This window comes from Panulirus ornatus, chromosome 66 (assembly GCF_036320965.1).
Source record: "Panulirus ornatus isolate Po-2019 chromosome 66, ASM3632096v1, whole genome shotgun sequence".
Taxonomy (NCBI): domain Eukaryota; kingdom Metazoa; phylum Arthropoda; class Malacostraca; order Decapoda; family Palinuridae; genus Panulirus; species Panulirus ornatus.
The window spans coordinates 6,263,398-6,277,059 of NC_092289.1; the positions used below are offsets into that span (position 1 = coordinate 6,263,398).

The 13,662-nt window shown below is 40.2% G+C and overlaps 1 protein-coding gene across 2 annotated transcripts in view; it reads left to right on the forward strand.

The window, feature by feature from the left end:
• Hsp110 (heat shock protein 70Cb) overlaps window positions 1-13,662 on the forward strand; it is an 87,954-nt gene that overhangs the window by 14,451 nt on the left and 59,841 nt on the right. For both annotated transcript variants that reach the window (XM_071658612.1, XM_071658613.1), the window contains exons 2-3: window positions 4,707-4,826; window positions 6,583-6,784. In XM_071658612.1, coding sequence (XP_071514713.1) covers window positions 4,707-4,826; window positions 6,583-6,784 — 322 coding nt within the window. The remainder of the gene's footprint in view (window positions 1-4,706; window positions 4,827-6,582; window positions 6,785-13,662) is intronic.

Consider the following 13,662-nt stretch of genomic DNA (forward strand, 5'->3'; position numbering starts at 1 on the left):
AGTATAATAATGATAATAGACATAATATCTTGATCTCTGTTACTTGTGTCAGCAAGGTAGCACCAGGAACAGATGAAGAAAGATGCATCATGCACTCATACGCATATATACATTTATGCACATGTACATATATATGTATATACATTTTTTTATTATTATTGTACTTTGTCGGTCTCCCGCGTTTGCGAGGTAGCGCAAGGAAACAGACGAAAGAAATGGCCCAACCCCCTCCCCCCCCTATACACATGTATATACATACGTCCACACACGCAAATATACATACCTACACAGCTTTCCATGGTTTACCCCAGACGCTTCACATGCCTTGATTCAATCCACTGACAGCACGTCAACCCCGGTGTACCACATCGATCCAATTCACTCTATTCTTTGCCCTTCTTTCACCCTCCTGCATGTTCAGGCCCCGATCACACAAAATCTTTTTCACTCCATCGTTCCACCTCCAATTTGGTCTCCCTCTTCTCCTCGTTCCCTCCACCTCCGACACATATATCCTCTTGGTCAATCTTTCCTCACTCATTCTCTCCATGTGACCAAACCATTTCAAAACACCCTCTTCTGCTCTCTCAACCACGCTCTTTTTATTTCCACACATCTCTCTTACCCTTACGTTACTTACTCGATCAAACCACCTCACACCACACATTGTCCTCAAACATCTCATTTCCAGCACATCCATCCTCCTGCGCACAAGTCTATCCATAGTCCACGCCTCGCAACCATACAACATTGTTGGAACCACTATTCCTTCAAACATACCCATTTTTGCTTTCCGAGATAATGTTCTCGACTTCCACACATTCTTCAAGGCTCCCAGAATTTTCACCCCCTCCCCCACCGTATGATCCACTTCTGCTTCCATGGTTCCATCCGCTGCCAGATCCACTCCCAGATATCTAAAACACTTCACTTCCTCCAGTTTTTCTCCATTCAAACTCACCTCCCAATTGACTTGACCCTCAACCCTACTGTACCTAATAACCTTGCTCTTATTCACATTTACTCTTAACTTTCTTCTTTCACACACTTTACCAAACTCAGTCACCAGCTTCTGCAGTTTCTCACATGAATCAGCCACCAGCGCTGTATCATCAGCGAACAACTGACTCACTTCCCAAGCTCTCTCATCCCCAACAGACTTCATACTTGCCCCTCTTTCCAAAACTCTTGCATTCACCTCCCTAACAACCCCATCCATAAACAAATTAAACAACCATGGAGACATCACACACCCCTGCCGCAAACCTACATTCACTGAGAACCAATCACTTTCCTCTCTTCCTACACGTACACATGCCTTACATCCTAAAATTTAATGATACTCTCTCACCCCAACTCTCATTTGCCCTTTTTTTCACCTCTTGCACCTTTCTCTTGACCTCCTGTCTCTTTCTTTTATACATCTCCCACTCAATTGCATTTTTCCCTGCAGAAATCGTCCAAATGCCTCTCTCTTCTCTTTCACTAATACTCTTACTTCTTCATCCCACCACTCACTACCCTTTCTAATCAACCCACCTCCCACTCTTCTCATGCCACAAGCATCTTTTGCGCAATCCATCACTGATTCCCTAAATACATCCCATTCCTCCCCCACTCCCCTTACTTCCATTGTTCTCACCTTTTTCCATTCTGTACTCAGTCTCTCCTGGTACTTCCTCACACAGGTCTCCTTCCCAAGCTCACTTACTCTCACCACCCTCTTCACCCCAACATTCACTCTTCTTTTTTGAAAACCCATACAAATCTTCACCTTAGCCTCCACAAGATAATGATCAGACATCCCTCCAGTTGCACCTCTCAGCACATTAACATCCAAAAGTCTCTCTTTCGCACGCCTGTCAATTAACACGTAATCCAATAACGCTCTCTGGCCATCTCTCCTACTTACATAAGTATACTTATGTATATCTCACTTTTTAAACCAGGTATTCCCAATCATCAGTCCTTTTTCAGCACATAAATCTACAAGCTCTTCACCGTTTCCATTTACAACACTGAACACCCCATGTATACCAATTATTCCCTCAACTGCCACATTACTCACCTTTGCATTCAAATCACCCATCACTATAACCCGTTCTCGTGCATCAAAACCACTAACACACTCATTCAGCTGCTCCCAAAACACTTGCCTCTCATGATCTTTCTTCTCATGCCCAGGTGCATATGCACCAATAATCACCCACCTCTCTCCATCAACTTTCAGTTTTACCCATATTAATTCATTATCTGTCCATGTCTTTCACCCACTTGCATGTTCATGCCCTGATTGCTCAAAATCTTTTTCATTTCATCCTTCTCCAAATTGCTTTCCCAGGTTCTCCTTGTTCCCTCCACCTCTGACACATATATCCTCTTTGTCAACCATTTCTCATTCATTCTCTCCATATGTCCAAACCATTTCAACACACACTCTTCTGCTCTCTCAACCGCTGACTTTTTATTTCTACATGTTTCTCTTATCCTTCCAATGCTTAATTGATTAAACCACCTCTGACCATATATTGAACTCAAACATTTCATTTCCAACACATCCACCCTCCTCCACACAACCCTATCCATAGCCCATGCTTTGCAACCATATAATATTGTTGAAACTACTATTCCTTCAAACAAACACAGTTTTGCTGTCTGAGATAATGTTCTCTTTCCACACAGTCTTCATTGCTCCTAGAACCTTCGTCCCCTCCGCTTCCATGCTTCCATTTTCTGCCAAGTCCTCTCCTAAATATGTAAAACACATCCTCCAATTTTTCTCCATTCAAACTTAATCCCAGCTAACTTGTCCCTCAACTCTAACAACCTTTCTGTTATTCACATATACTCTCAACTTTCTCCTTTCACACTCTGCCAGACTTGGTTACCAACTTCTGCAAGATACAGAAGCCCGTTTTGTATCATTGGCAAAAAAAAAAAAAAAGAACATACAAAATATACAGCTTGATATATCTTTGAAAAACATTCTTACAGGGAATTTCTAGTCACTTCTGTAGTATAGGAGGGTGTACATTTATGTCATAGTTTATAGTGGAGAATCCTGAAAAGCATTAAGTGCAAACTTAATTTTTAAAGTTGCATAACACTGTCAGTTTAAAAATAGAAAATTAGTCCACAGCTTGATGATATATCTTCGAAAAACAGTCTTACAGGGAATTAATAGAGTAGCTCAGACTGTAGTCTCTTGAGGGTGTGCAGTTGAGATGTGTCATATTTTATAATGGAGAATTCTGAAAAGCATGGTTCCCATCTCAAATAAAAAATAATTCTCTGTAAAGACATTTGTAGAAGATTGTAAAACTGCCAGTAGATTCAAGGTACCATAGATACAAAGAACAGTAAATCATTTAGGCTCCAAACTTTTGTTAAGTGCATACAAGTATGAGAATCATTGTGGATCATGCATTGTAGACTAGAGGTGTTTATTGAGCGGATATCTAAAAATCATACCACACCAACCAGATTGTAGAGGATATGTAGCCTTGCCTGTTGTGGCCCAAATAGTTTGACTGGTCAGAGGAAGAACACTGCAGCTTAATCTCGGTTCATGACATGGAGGTGGAAATCCCGAGATGTGTAAGATAAAGTTATGAATATACAGAGATATTTTGGGAAAGGGTCCTGTAGACCAATTTTGAAAGTGGAAATTTTTAGATGTTTAGTTTGTGAAAATCTTGATCATTCCCACATCACTTGACTTTCACTTTTGATTTTTTTTTCTTTTTTTTTTAGGCAGATTAGGAAACTGACATTTTTATTAAGAATGGGGTCTCTATTGTCTATTTATCAATCTATATCTCTGATTCCTGTTTCAATTGGAACTCCCTCAAAGGGGTGGCCTTGGCAACAATCTCTCCTGTGCTGCTTCTTAGTCTTTATTGCCTCACCCTTAACAGGCCACTAGATGAGGGCAAGTTTAGTGCAGTGTTTGCCAAGGCTCCTATCTAGTGCTCATACCAACTATTTCTATCTAATACTGCTCAAACGTTCCTACCTACTACTATCTACTGCATCCAACCATTTTGCCAAAAGGCAGGGCTAGCACATACTGCTCAACTTATGAAAATCTAGAATTACGAAGAATGAGGTGTGGGTTATGTGTTGTCAAGTGTTACATATGACAAGGACAGATTGTGTGTTTGTGGATAAAATGCCAGTAATCCTTATGTTAGTGAGGCAGAAAGAAAAGACTGCTACCTGGGTCAGAGGAGTGCAACTTAACCAATAAAGTGCTGGGTCACCGAGCAGATGTCTCGATCCCTCCTGATACCCAAGCAGGTAGTACTGGTAATATACCTCCCTGGTTGTTGGCTGCCTACCACCTACTACATACCAGGGTCACCACTGGTCCCAGGGAATACCCAGATCAATCCATGATTCAATTCAAGTTATAGATGTTTCAGTAGAAAATGAAATATGGCCACATATGGCTGTGTATGTGTATGTATATATGTGTGGATGGGTCTTTCTTCTGTTTCTTGGCAATACCTTGCTGAAGTGGGAAATAGCAACCAAACATAATAAAAAGTAATGGAAGGTATAAGAAGTGAGAGTTGAAGTGGGTACTTTTAGCCCATTAAAGTGGGATCTTGTACATCATTACCATTGCGTCTGCTAGTGGTGCATTTAGATAATAGAATTTGAACTTTTATTCTACATCAGTAAAGATAGGGTATTTCTTACAGGTCATGTGTTGCTTTTGGAGAAAAAAATCGTATTCTTGGTGTGGCTGCAAAGAACCAGATCACGACAAACATGAAAAATACTATCCATACCTTCAAGAAATTACTAGGACGACATTACAGGTAAGATATCTTTTTTAACTGTAACTTTGTAAATTTTTGATATTATGGGTACAACTGATATAGATAGTTTCTTGGTGTATTGTTGTGCTAAGAAGCTATTTCTTCCAAAGACTGAGGTAATACTGGTAGTTTGACCAATAGAAAGTAGTCTGCCCCTCAGGTAATACTGGTTGTTTGACCAATAGAAAGTAGTCTGCCCCTCAGGTGATGAAATTGTGTTGTTATGGTTATGGGGGAAAATAATTTTAGGAATGTGTACAAATTTTGAAGTGCTACTACCAACAACATTTGCTTTGATATTTGCTTTATTCTGGGACATAAATTACAAAACAGAAAATCCCTTTGTAAGTGGCTTGCTGACTAGGTCAAAGGCATTACACTGTAGTATTTGCAGGCTTCATAGAAATGCACATCATAAATCATATGAATAGACAGGTGTAGATTCCACATACATCACATATATATTTTTTTGGGAAGGGAAGGACATATTGAGGAGCGAATTTGTAAGTTAGAAAATCTTTCATAACAACTTAAGTACTAAAGTCTTCACACTATTTAGTTGAAGTGCTTGTTGTCAGAGTTGAAAACCAAAGCCCGGTCATTGTACTGATTTACATGTAAGCCACAAGATACGCAGCCATTAGAATTTACAGAAAAGTAAGAAATTTAGAAACTTGCCTTCCTTGGAAACCAAACTTCAAACATAATCTTAGGAGATCTCATCTAACTCCCACTGAAGGTGGAAGTGGGTAGGAAACTATTTTGTTGTTGAAAGTTGTGCTGGAAGCAGCTCAAATGAACAGCTTCATAAAAGAACTTTTTTTTATGTTAGAGAATCCAGTCATGGAGAAAAGTCCTCATCAGGGCCAAGCCTTATTTGACATATAGAGGTTAATGAAAGGGAAAGGCTTTATGAACTCTGGAGGAAGTGAAAAAACTTGTAAGTGTGCCATGTCATAGTTGTTGGAAAGACATGAAAGAGTAGAGTGTTCCAAAGCTTTGAGGTTTGTGGAAAGGAACAGTTGTCCAAAACAGCCCTCCCTAGAGTTGCCAGCAGACACAATTAAGGACTGAGCTAAAGGTTTTGGTTATTTAAGCAAGAGTATATCCCTCATCAATGACTTGGATCATGACCATGAATTTATTTGTTTTATAGAATGCTCATAGATGCTTCATTTGCCTACCAGTAAATGTACAGAGAAGGGTAAAGGTATGCCACACAGTTAACATTGGACTACTCTCCAATTGAAGCAGTTGTGGAATCTGATAATTCAGGAGGTAACAATTCAAGCCCAGTTCTCTTTGTTTGTCTCCCAGTAACCCTCAATTCACAGCCATTTTGCTCCACCACCACTTAAAACTCTCATTGCCAACATTCTCATTGAATTTCATCTGAGTTATTTTGGGTATGGCAATAATTCTTGAATCACAAACTCTTCATTATTTTTTGATAGAAGGAATTGTATATATGTAAGCCATTTTGGGTATAGTCCATACATAAGAGTTCAAATCCTGGTTGTGGCAGTCGGTCCATAGTCACCCTAGCTGTTCACCCACCCCTAGGGGTTGGTTGATAAAACATGTGCCTGGCTGAAGCTTGGGTATTTACTAGCATTAATTGGATAGCATCCATTAGGGCCTAAGCTATTTAAAATAAATGAATGAAAGAAAGGTTAAGTTATATAAGTAATTATAGCATCTGATTTTATTTGAATTTTTTCATCTTGAATGGTTCTAAGCCTGACTTATTTTCCAGGGACCCTAAAGTGCAAGCAGAATTGCACTCTTTAAACTATCGAGTAGTTGAGCTACCTGACAGAAGTGTTGGTGTTGTGGTGCGTTATCTTGATGAAGAACAAACGTTCACGCCCATCCAGATCACAGCTATGCTTTTCACAAAGCTAAAACTCACAGCTGAACAAGCTTTAGGGATTAAAGTCAACGATGTAGTTATAGGGGTAAGTGCTTTATCTTTTCTCTTGTGTGTGAGCATCTTTGTTTATATCAGATGGGAAATTGATTACATTTTTATCGCTACTGTTAACTTAACCCTTGTATCTCACTGTTGAAGATTCACCCCATGCTTGTGCCACTCCATTTTTTCAGGTTATATGTAATGTTTTAATTCATATGGAATGAAAGATAATTAGCTGTATGGAAATTGATTCAGCCATTTAAAGCTCACAGACAGTTTGTCAAGGAAGTGATGTCATTGTTTTCAATATCCTTTGTCGAAACAGAGGTATCTGGTCTCTACATCTTCAGGTTGGTGTGTGGGTGGAAATCGAACGAGTACCAAGTTATTGCTCACTGGCCTGAACGGTGTTGTAGGATGTTGACATATTAATGGACCCCTGGCCCAAATTTTTTGCAGCCTAACCTTTTTTTGGCATTCTCTATTTTTGTTGGAAAATGTTTCTGTGTGGTTAGTAAAAGAGCCATATCCCAGTCCCGTGCTACAAAGATGAAGACGATGCTTACAGGGGTGATACAGCAACTATAAGTGTATAATATTCGATATGGCTCATTTCTGTGTTTAGAAGAGTTTGTTCATGTGAACAACAGAACAAGTGCAGGGGCCTGTCACAAGAAGAGAGGTATAAAAGGGTGGATGGAATTACAGCTGAAATGTCAAGTATGGAGAAGGAAGTTTGATACAATAGATGCATTTGATATGTAATTTAGCGTTGAAGTAGAAGGCTGTGCCAAAGGATTGGATGAAAGCTATTATTGGTACTTTATTCTGAGGAAAAGGTAATGAGGATGTATGTAGCAATTATAGAGTATAATAAGTTTGTTGATTATAACACGAAAAGTGTATGAGTTTTGATTGATAGTGATGGAAGGGACTGAATGCAGTGTAAGCGAGGAGCAAGTGGTGTTTAAGAAAGGTAGGGAATATGTGGATCAGATTTTTGTGATGAGAATGACCATGAAAAGTATTTAGAGAAAGGTAAGAAGCTGTATATAGCTTATATAGATCAGGAGAAAGCATATGACTGAGTTGCGTGGAATGGTGTGAAAGCCTTCTTTAGAGTAGCAAATACGTGGAGAGTTGAGCTAAAGTTTTGGTATACATTTGGGTGTGGGGCAGGGCTATATGATGTTGCTGTGGCTTTTTAACCTACAGTACCCTTGGAAAGTCTGAGGAATTGGGGCATTTTGTTGTGTGGTGGGGTGTTCTCAAAATGTCTGTGTCTACCAGCCCACTTAATGATCAGATCTCGCTTAGCTAGTACTTGGCAACTCTCCCTGGTGATCCAATCGCCACAAACTGAGAGTGAGGAGTGCATGAGTGCCTGATAGGACAAGCTAGAGAAAGGATGTATGCCATGAGCTGCTGGATTAACAAAGACCCTTTTTTTTCTGTTTCATTCAGTTTTCGTCTGACTGCCACCTACCACAGCCATTCTATTAAATGAGGGCTCAAGAACCTCACCTGCAAGAAAAGGCTCTAATTCTTGCCCTAAGGGAGGCAGAAATGTTGGTGAAGGAAATGTATCAATGTATGAGGGTGAATGTAGGTTTGCGGCAGGGGTGTGTGATGTCTCCATGGTTGTTTAATTTGTTTATGGATGGGTTTGTTAGGGAGGTGAATGCAAGAGTTTTGGAAAGAGGGGCAAGTATGAAGTCTGTTGGGGATGAGAGAGCTTGGGAAGTGAGTCAGTTGTTGTTCGCTGATGATACAGTGCTGGTGGCTGATTCATGTGAGAAACTGCAGAAGCTGGTGACTGAGTTTGGTAAAGTGTGTCAAAGAAGAAAGTTAAGAGTAAATGTGAATAAGAGGAAGGTTATTAGGTACAGTAGGGTTGAGGGTCAAGTCAATTGGGAGGTAAGTTTGAATGGAGAAAAACTGGAGGAAGTAAAGTGTTTTAGATATCTGGGAGTGGATCTGGCAACGGATGGAACCATGGAAGCGGAAGTGGATCATAGGATGGGGGAGGGGGCGAAAATTCTGGGAGCCTTGAAGAATGTGTGGAAGTCGAGAACATTATCTCGGAAAGCAAAAATGGGTATGTTTGAAGGAATAGTGGTTCCAACAATGTTGTATGGTTGCGAGGCATGGGCTATGGATAGAGTTGTGCACAGGAGGATGGATGTGCTGGAAATGAGATGTTTGAGGACAATGTGAGGTGTGAGGTGGTTTGATCAAGTAAGTAACGTAAGGGTAAGAGAGATGTGTGGAAATAAAAAGAGCGTGGTTGAGAGAGCAGAAGAGGGTGTTTTGAAATGGTTTGGGCACATGGAGAGAATGAGTGAGGAAAGATTGACCAAGAGGATATATGTGTCGGAGGTGGAGGGAACGAGGAGAAGTGGGAGACCAAATTGGAGGTGGAAAGATGGAGTGAAAAAGATTTTGTGTGATCGGGGCCTGAACATGCAGGAGGGTGAAAGGAGGGCAAGGAATAGAGTAAATTGGATCGATGTGGTATACCAGGGTTGACGTGCTGTCAGTGGATTGAATCAAGGCATGTGAAGCGTCTGGGGTAAACCATGGAAAGCTGTGTAGGTATGTATATTTGCGTGTGTGGACGTATGTATATACATTTTATGGGGGTGGGTTGGGCCATTTCTTTCGTTTGTTTCCTTGCGCTACCTCGCAAACGCGGGAGACAGCGACAAAGAAAAAAAAAATGAGAGTGAGCAAGTCGGCCATATACAGCCTCATTGCAAAAGCCAAGAACATCCCACAAAATGAAGTTCTCTGAAAGACTGGAGTAACTACCGACAAGCTTATAAATCCACACTTTACAGCAAGAAAATTGAAGCAGCCCAGTCCCACCCTCCAGAAGTGTTGCAGAATGCACCAATCAATAGTGCTCTTGGAAACACCTGAACCTGCCTCTTTGTTCACCCATCAGGAACCCCCCTAATGACTTGTAAGATGCTTGCTCCTCATCTCAGTTTTCCAGGGAACTACAAATATTTCATTGTTGAGGACTAGAGAAGGGTGTTATGAAGCAATGAGTTGACTTTCCAATTTGTTGCAATGAGGCGTGGCAAGTTTAGATGTTCCTCACACATGAATTCCCTCGAACCCCGTTATGTGCAAATGGCCGTTAAACACCCAGACTCGGTCATGATTTGGGGTTGCTTCAGTGTGACAGTTAGGGAGTGGGTTATGCCATGTGCTTCCCAAGAACATCACTATGAATGGAGACTGCTATATTGAATTTCTGTATGACCTCATGATGAATTTTTATATCTATGGCTGGAACTTCTTGATGCAAGACAGTGCACCTTGTCATGTCAAAGAAGGTCATGAAATGGTTGTTAGACAAGCTGGTGAATGTCCTTCAGTTGCCTGGGAATTCTCCAGACCTGAATCCCATTGAGGAGCTGTGGTCTCACATGAAACTTGAATTTCAAAAAAGGAACACCTGCAGTGCCTCGCCTTATTGAAGCCATCACAGATGTATGGTTGAATGACATTGTCCTTGATTACTTCAGAAATGTTACTGACTCCTTGCTGTGACACATACAAGTCAGTTGGAAGGCACATGGTGGTCAGATTAAGTATTGTGAATTAATAAAAGTTCTTTGTTTTTTACCCATTCCTCAGACTTTCCATGGGTACTGTCTATAAGAATGGGGTGATAGGAAATATGGAGGCAAAATTAGGAAAAGGGGGTGCAGAGAGGAAATTTGGTGGTTAGTATGGTGGCTAGTGACAAGCCTGTTTGTGGATATTTTGTTTGCTGAGAGTGAAGAGGTGTTGCAGAAGGTTGTGTGTTATGTTCTATGTAAAGGTAAATGGTTGAAGGTAAAAATGCATACAAAAGGAAAATATCCCTGGGGATAGGGGAGAAAGAATACTTCACACGTATTCCCTGCGTGTCGTAGAAGGCGACTAAAAGGGGTGGGAGCGGGGGGCTGGAAATCCTCCCCTCTCATTTTTTTTTTTTTTTTTATTTTCCAAAAGAAGGAACAGAGAAGGGGGCCAGGTGAGGATATTCCCTCAAAGGCCCAGTTCTCTGTTCTTAACGCTAGCTCACTAATGTGGGAAATGGCGAATAGTTTGAAAGAAAAGAAGAAAAAGGAAAATATAGTTTTTAAAAGGAATCAGAGTGAAGTAATAGATTTTGCACAGCCCTATAGAAGGAGAGAAGAAAGTACTAAACTGTTATAGATTTGGGGAGAAAAACCTGAAAGAGGTGGGAGAATATAAGTATTGAGGTATCTTGGGTAAGTTCGGTGATACGGAGGTAGAGATAAGGGAAATAACAATACAGGGTAGAAGAGTCGTTGGGTATGTTAATAGAATACTGAAGGGTAGAGTTGTAAACATAGAATTGAAGGAAGGATTAAGAGACAGCATAGTTTTCCTAACCCTGACCTACTTGGCCAAAATATGGACACAATGAGTCACAAAGTTGATATTCCAGGCTGTGAAAATGAGCTGTTTGAGTGGAGCATGTGGTATAAGTAGATGGAATGAAGAAAGATATGAGAGATAAGGTATGGCAGGGAATGATTTATGGTGTGGTAGCTTGTGAAACCTAATATTTTAAAGTTGTTTGGGCATGTGGAAAAAATGCATGACGATAAGTTGACAAGGAGAATGTTTGATAGTATGATTAAAGTGGTTGGTGTGAGTTAGATCTTCTGTGACTTGGGGAAATGGAGTGTAAGACGGTAAGTTGACAAGGAGAATGTTTGATAGTATGATTAAAGTGGTTGGTGTGAGTTAGATCTTCTGTGACTTAGGGAAATGGAGTGTAAGAGCAATGGAGGGAGTGAAATTGTGGGGATAGGGGAGAAAGAATACTTCTCATGTATTCCCTGCATGTCGTAGAAGGCGACTAAAAGGGAAGGGAGCGGGGAGCTGGAAATCCTCTCCTCTCGTTTTTAATTTTCCAAAAGAAGGAACAGAGAAGGGGGCCAAGTGAGGATATATCCTCAAAGGCTCAGTCCTCTGTTCTTAATGCTACCTCGCTAATGCGGGAAATGGCGAATATTAGTAGTATGATGTTTGTTGGCATTGTATGGCATTCTAGTTTCTGTGTTTTTTCCATCAGAAGTCCTCTTGGATTTGTAGATTATTTTTTTCATGTATGTGACAGCCATTGTGAATGGGTGAAATCAAATGAAATCTAATGTCTATGGTAAAAATGCGCTGCCTTCCTAGGATGCCTTTTCTTTTCCTTGTTATTGCAATTGACAAACCAGAGCTCTGCGTTATCACTGGATGGTGATACTATGTTTATTATGAAAATTTCTGTAGAAGGCACTTCCCAAACAATTGTGACTTTTGATGAGTCAGAAATAAATACATGATTAGCAGAAAATATCAGCGTCTTTACTAGAGAGGAAAGAAATTATTTTTTAGCACTGCATATAAATTTACATATATTGGGAAGAGATGTTTAAGAAATACAGTCCTTAACTGTACTGAGGGGAGGGGTTGTCATCTCATCAAAGTTGACAAGCTTTGATTTGTAAACATTGAATGAATTAGGTAAAGCCATTACTAGAACTTTTCAGAATGCTTTTACTCTCCCATCTAGAGTATAGTCTGTAGCTAATGTCACTTTTTAAGATGTGAAATTATCACTGTGTAAGTAAAGAACATCTTTTTGATTTTATTAGGAATTAGAATATCAAGAACTGATTTTTGTAGTAAATCACATACACGCATGAAACTTTGATGTAAAGGACTCACTAGAAAGGTAAACTGAGAAGCTCCAATCTTTTGACTGTATTTCAAGCCATTTTCAAGGATACAGAGCCAGTATGAATAAGAGAATGTATACAAAACTAGCCTACACCACAGCTCAGGAAACAAGGAACAATTGATCTGAGAAACATCAAACATAATTTAAGTAACTGACTTTTTCTCATTGAGTGTGATTGGGACAGATATGTGATATACCCATGGAAATACTACTATGAAGAGAGAAGGAATAGTGATTCCAGGTGTTGGGTCTTTGGCAAGAATGTGTAATGGGTGATTAGTTTATTAATGGGTTGTTGAGAGAGGTTATTGCAAGTGTTTTGTAGACAGGTGGCAAAACTTCAGTATTGTGGAGTGCCTAAGAAGCGAGTTCCATGTTCTTTGTTGATGGTATGGCACTTTGAGTGGGAAACTCCAGAGGTTAGTGACTTTGGGAGAGTGTGCGATAGGAGAAAGCTGAGAGTAAATGTTAATAGAGGAAAGTTGATAGGTTTAGGGAAAGTGGCATTAGGTTAAGAGGAAGGTGTAGAGTTTGAAAAAGAGGACACATGAGAGTTGGGGTGAGCAAGTATCAGTAAACCTTGGAGTGAGCTTGATGTTCTTTGCTGATGGCATGGCACTGGTTGGAGATTTGAGTGAGAAACTGTAGAGTTAGGTCTCTGAGTTTGGGAGAGTGTGTGACGGGAGAAAGTTGAGAGTAAATGTGAATAAAAGAAAGTTATTAGTTTAGAGAAAGTAGCAGGAGGTCAAGAGGAAGATGGAGGGGTTGAAAGAGGGTAAAGGAAAGTTGGGGTGAGCAAAGATCCTTAAACTCTTGGGGGTTTAAGATGTTTTATCCCTGGGGTAGGGGAAAAAGAATTCTGTCTCCATATCCCTGCATTTTGTTAAAAGTGACTTAAAGGAATGTATGTGGGAGGCTGGAAGCCCTCCCTTTCTTGTGTTTCAATTTATAAAAGAATGAATAGAAGAATGAGTCAAACAGGGAATGCTCGTCCTCCTTGAAGGCACTGGCTGTGATGTCTAAATGTGTGGATGTAACTGAGGTTACAAGAGTGAAGAGATAGGTAGCATGTTTGAGAAAAGGTGGATATTCTGGCTCTGAAGGAAACAAAACTGAAGGGTAAATGGGAAGAATGGTTAGGAGTTGTGGGAGTGTGTGAA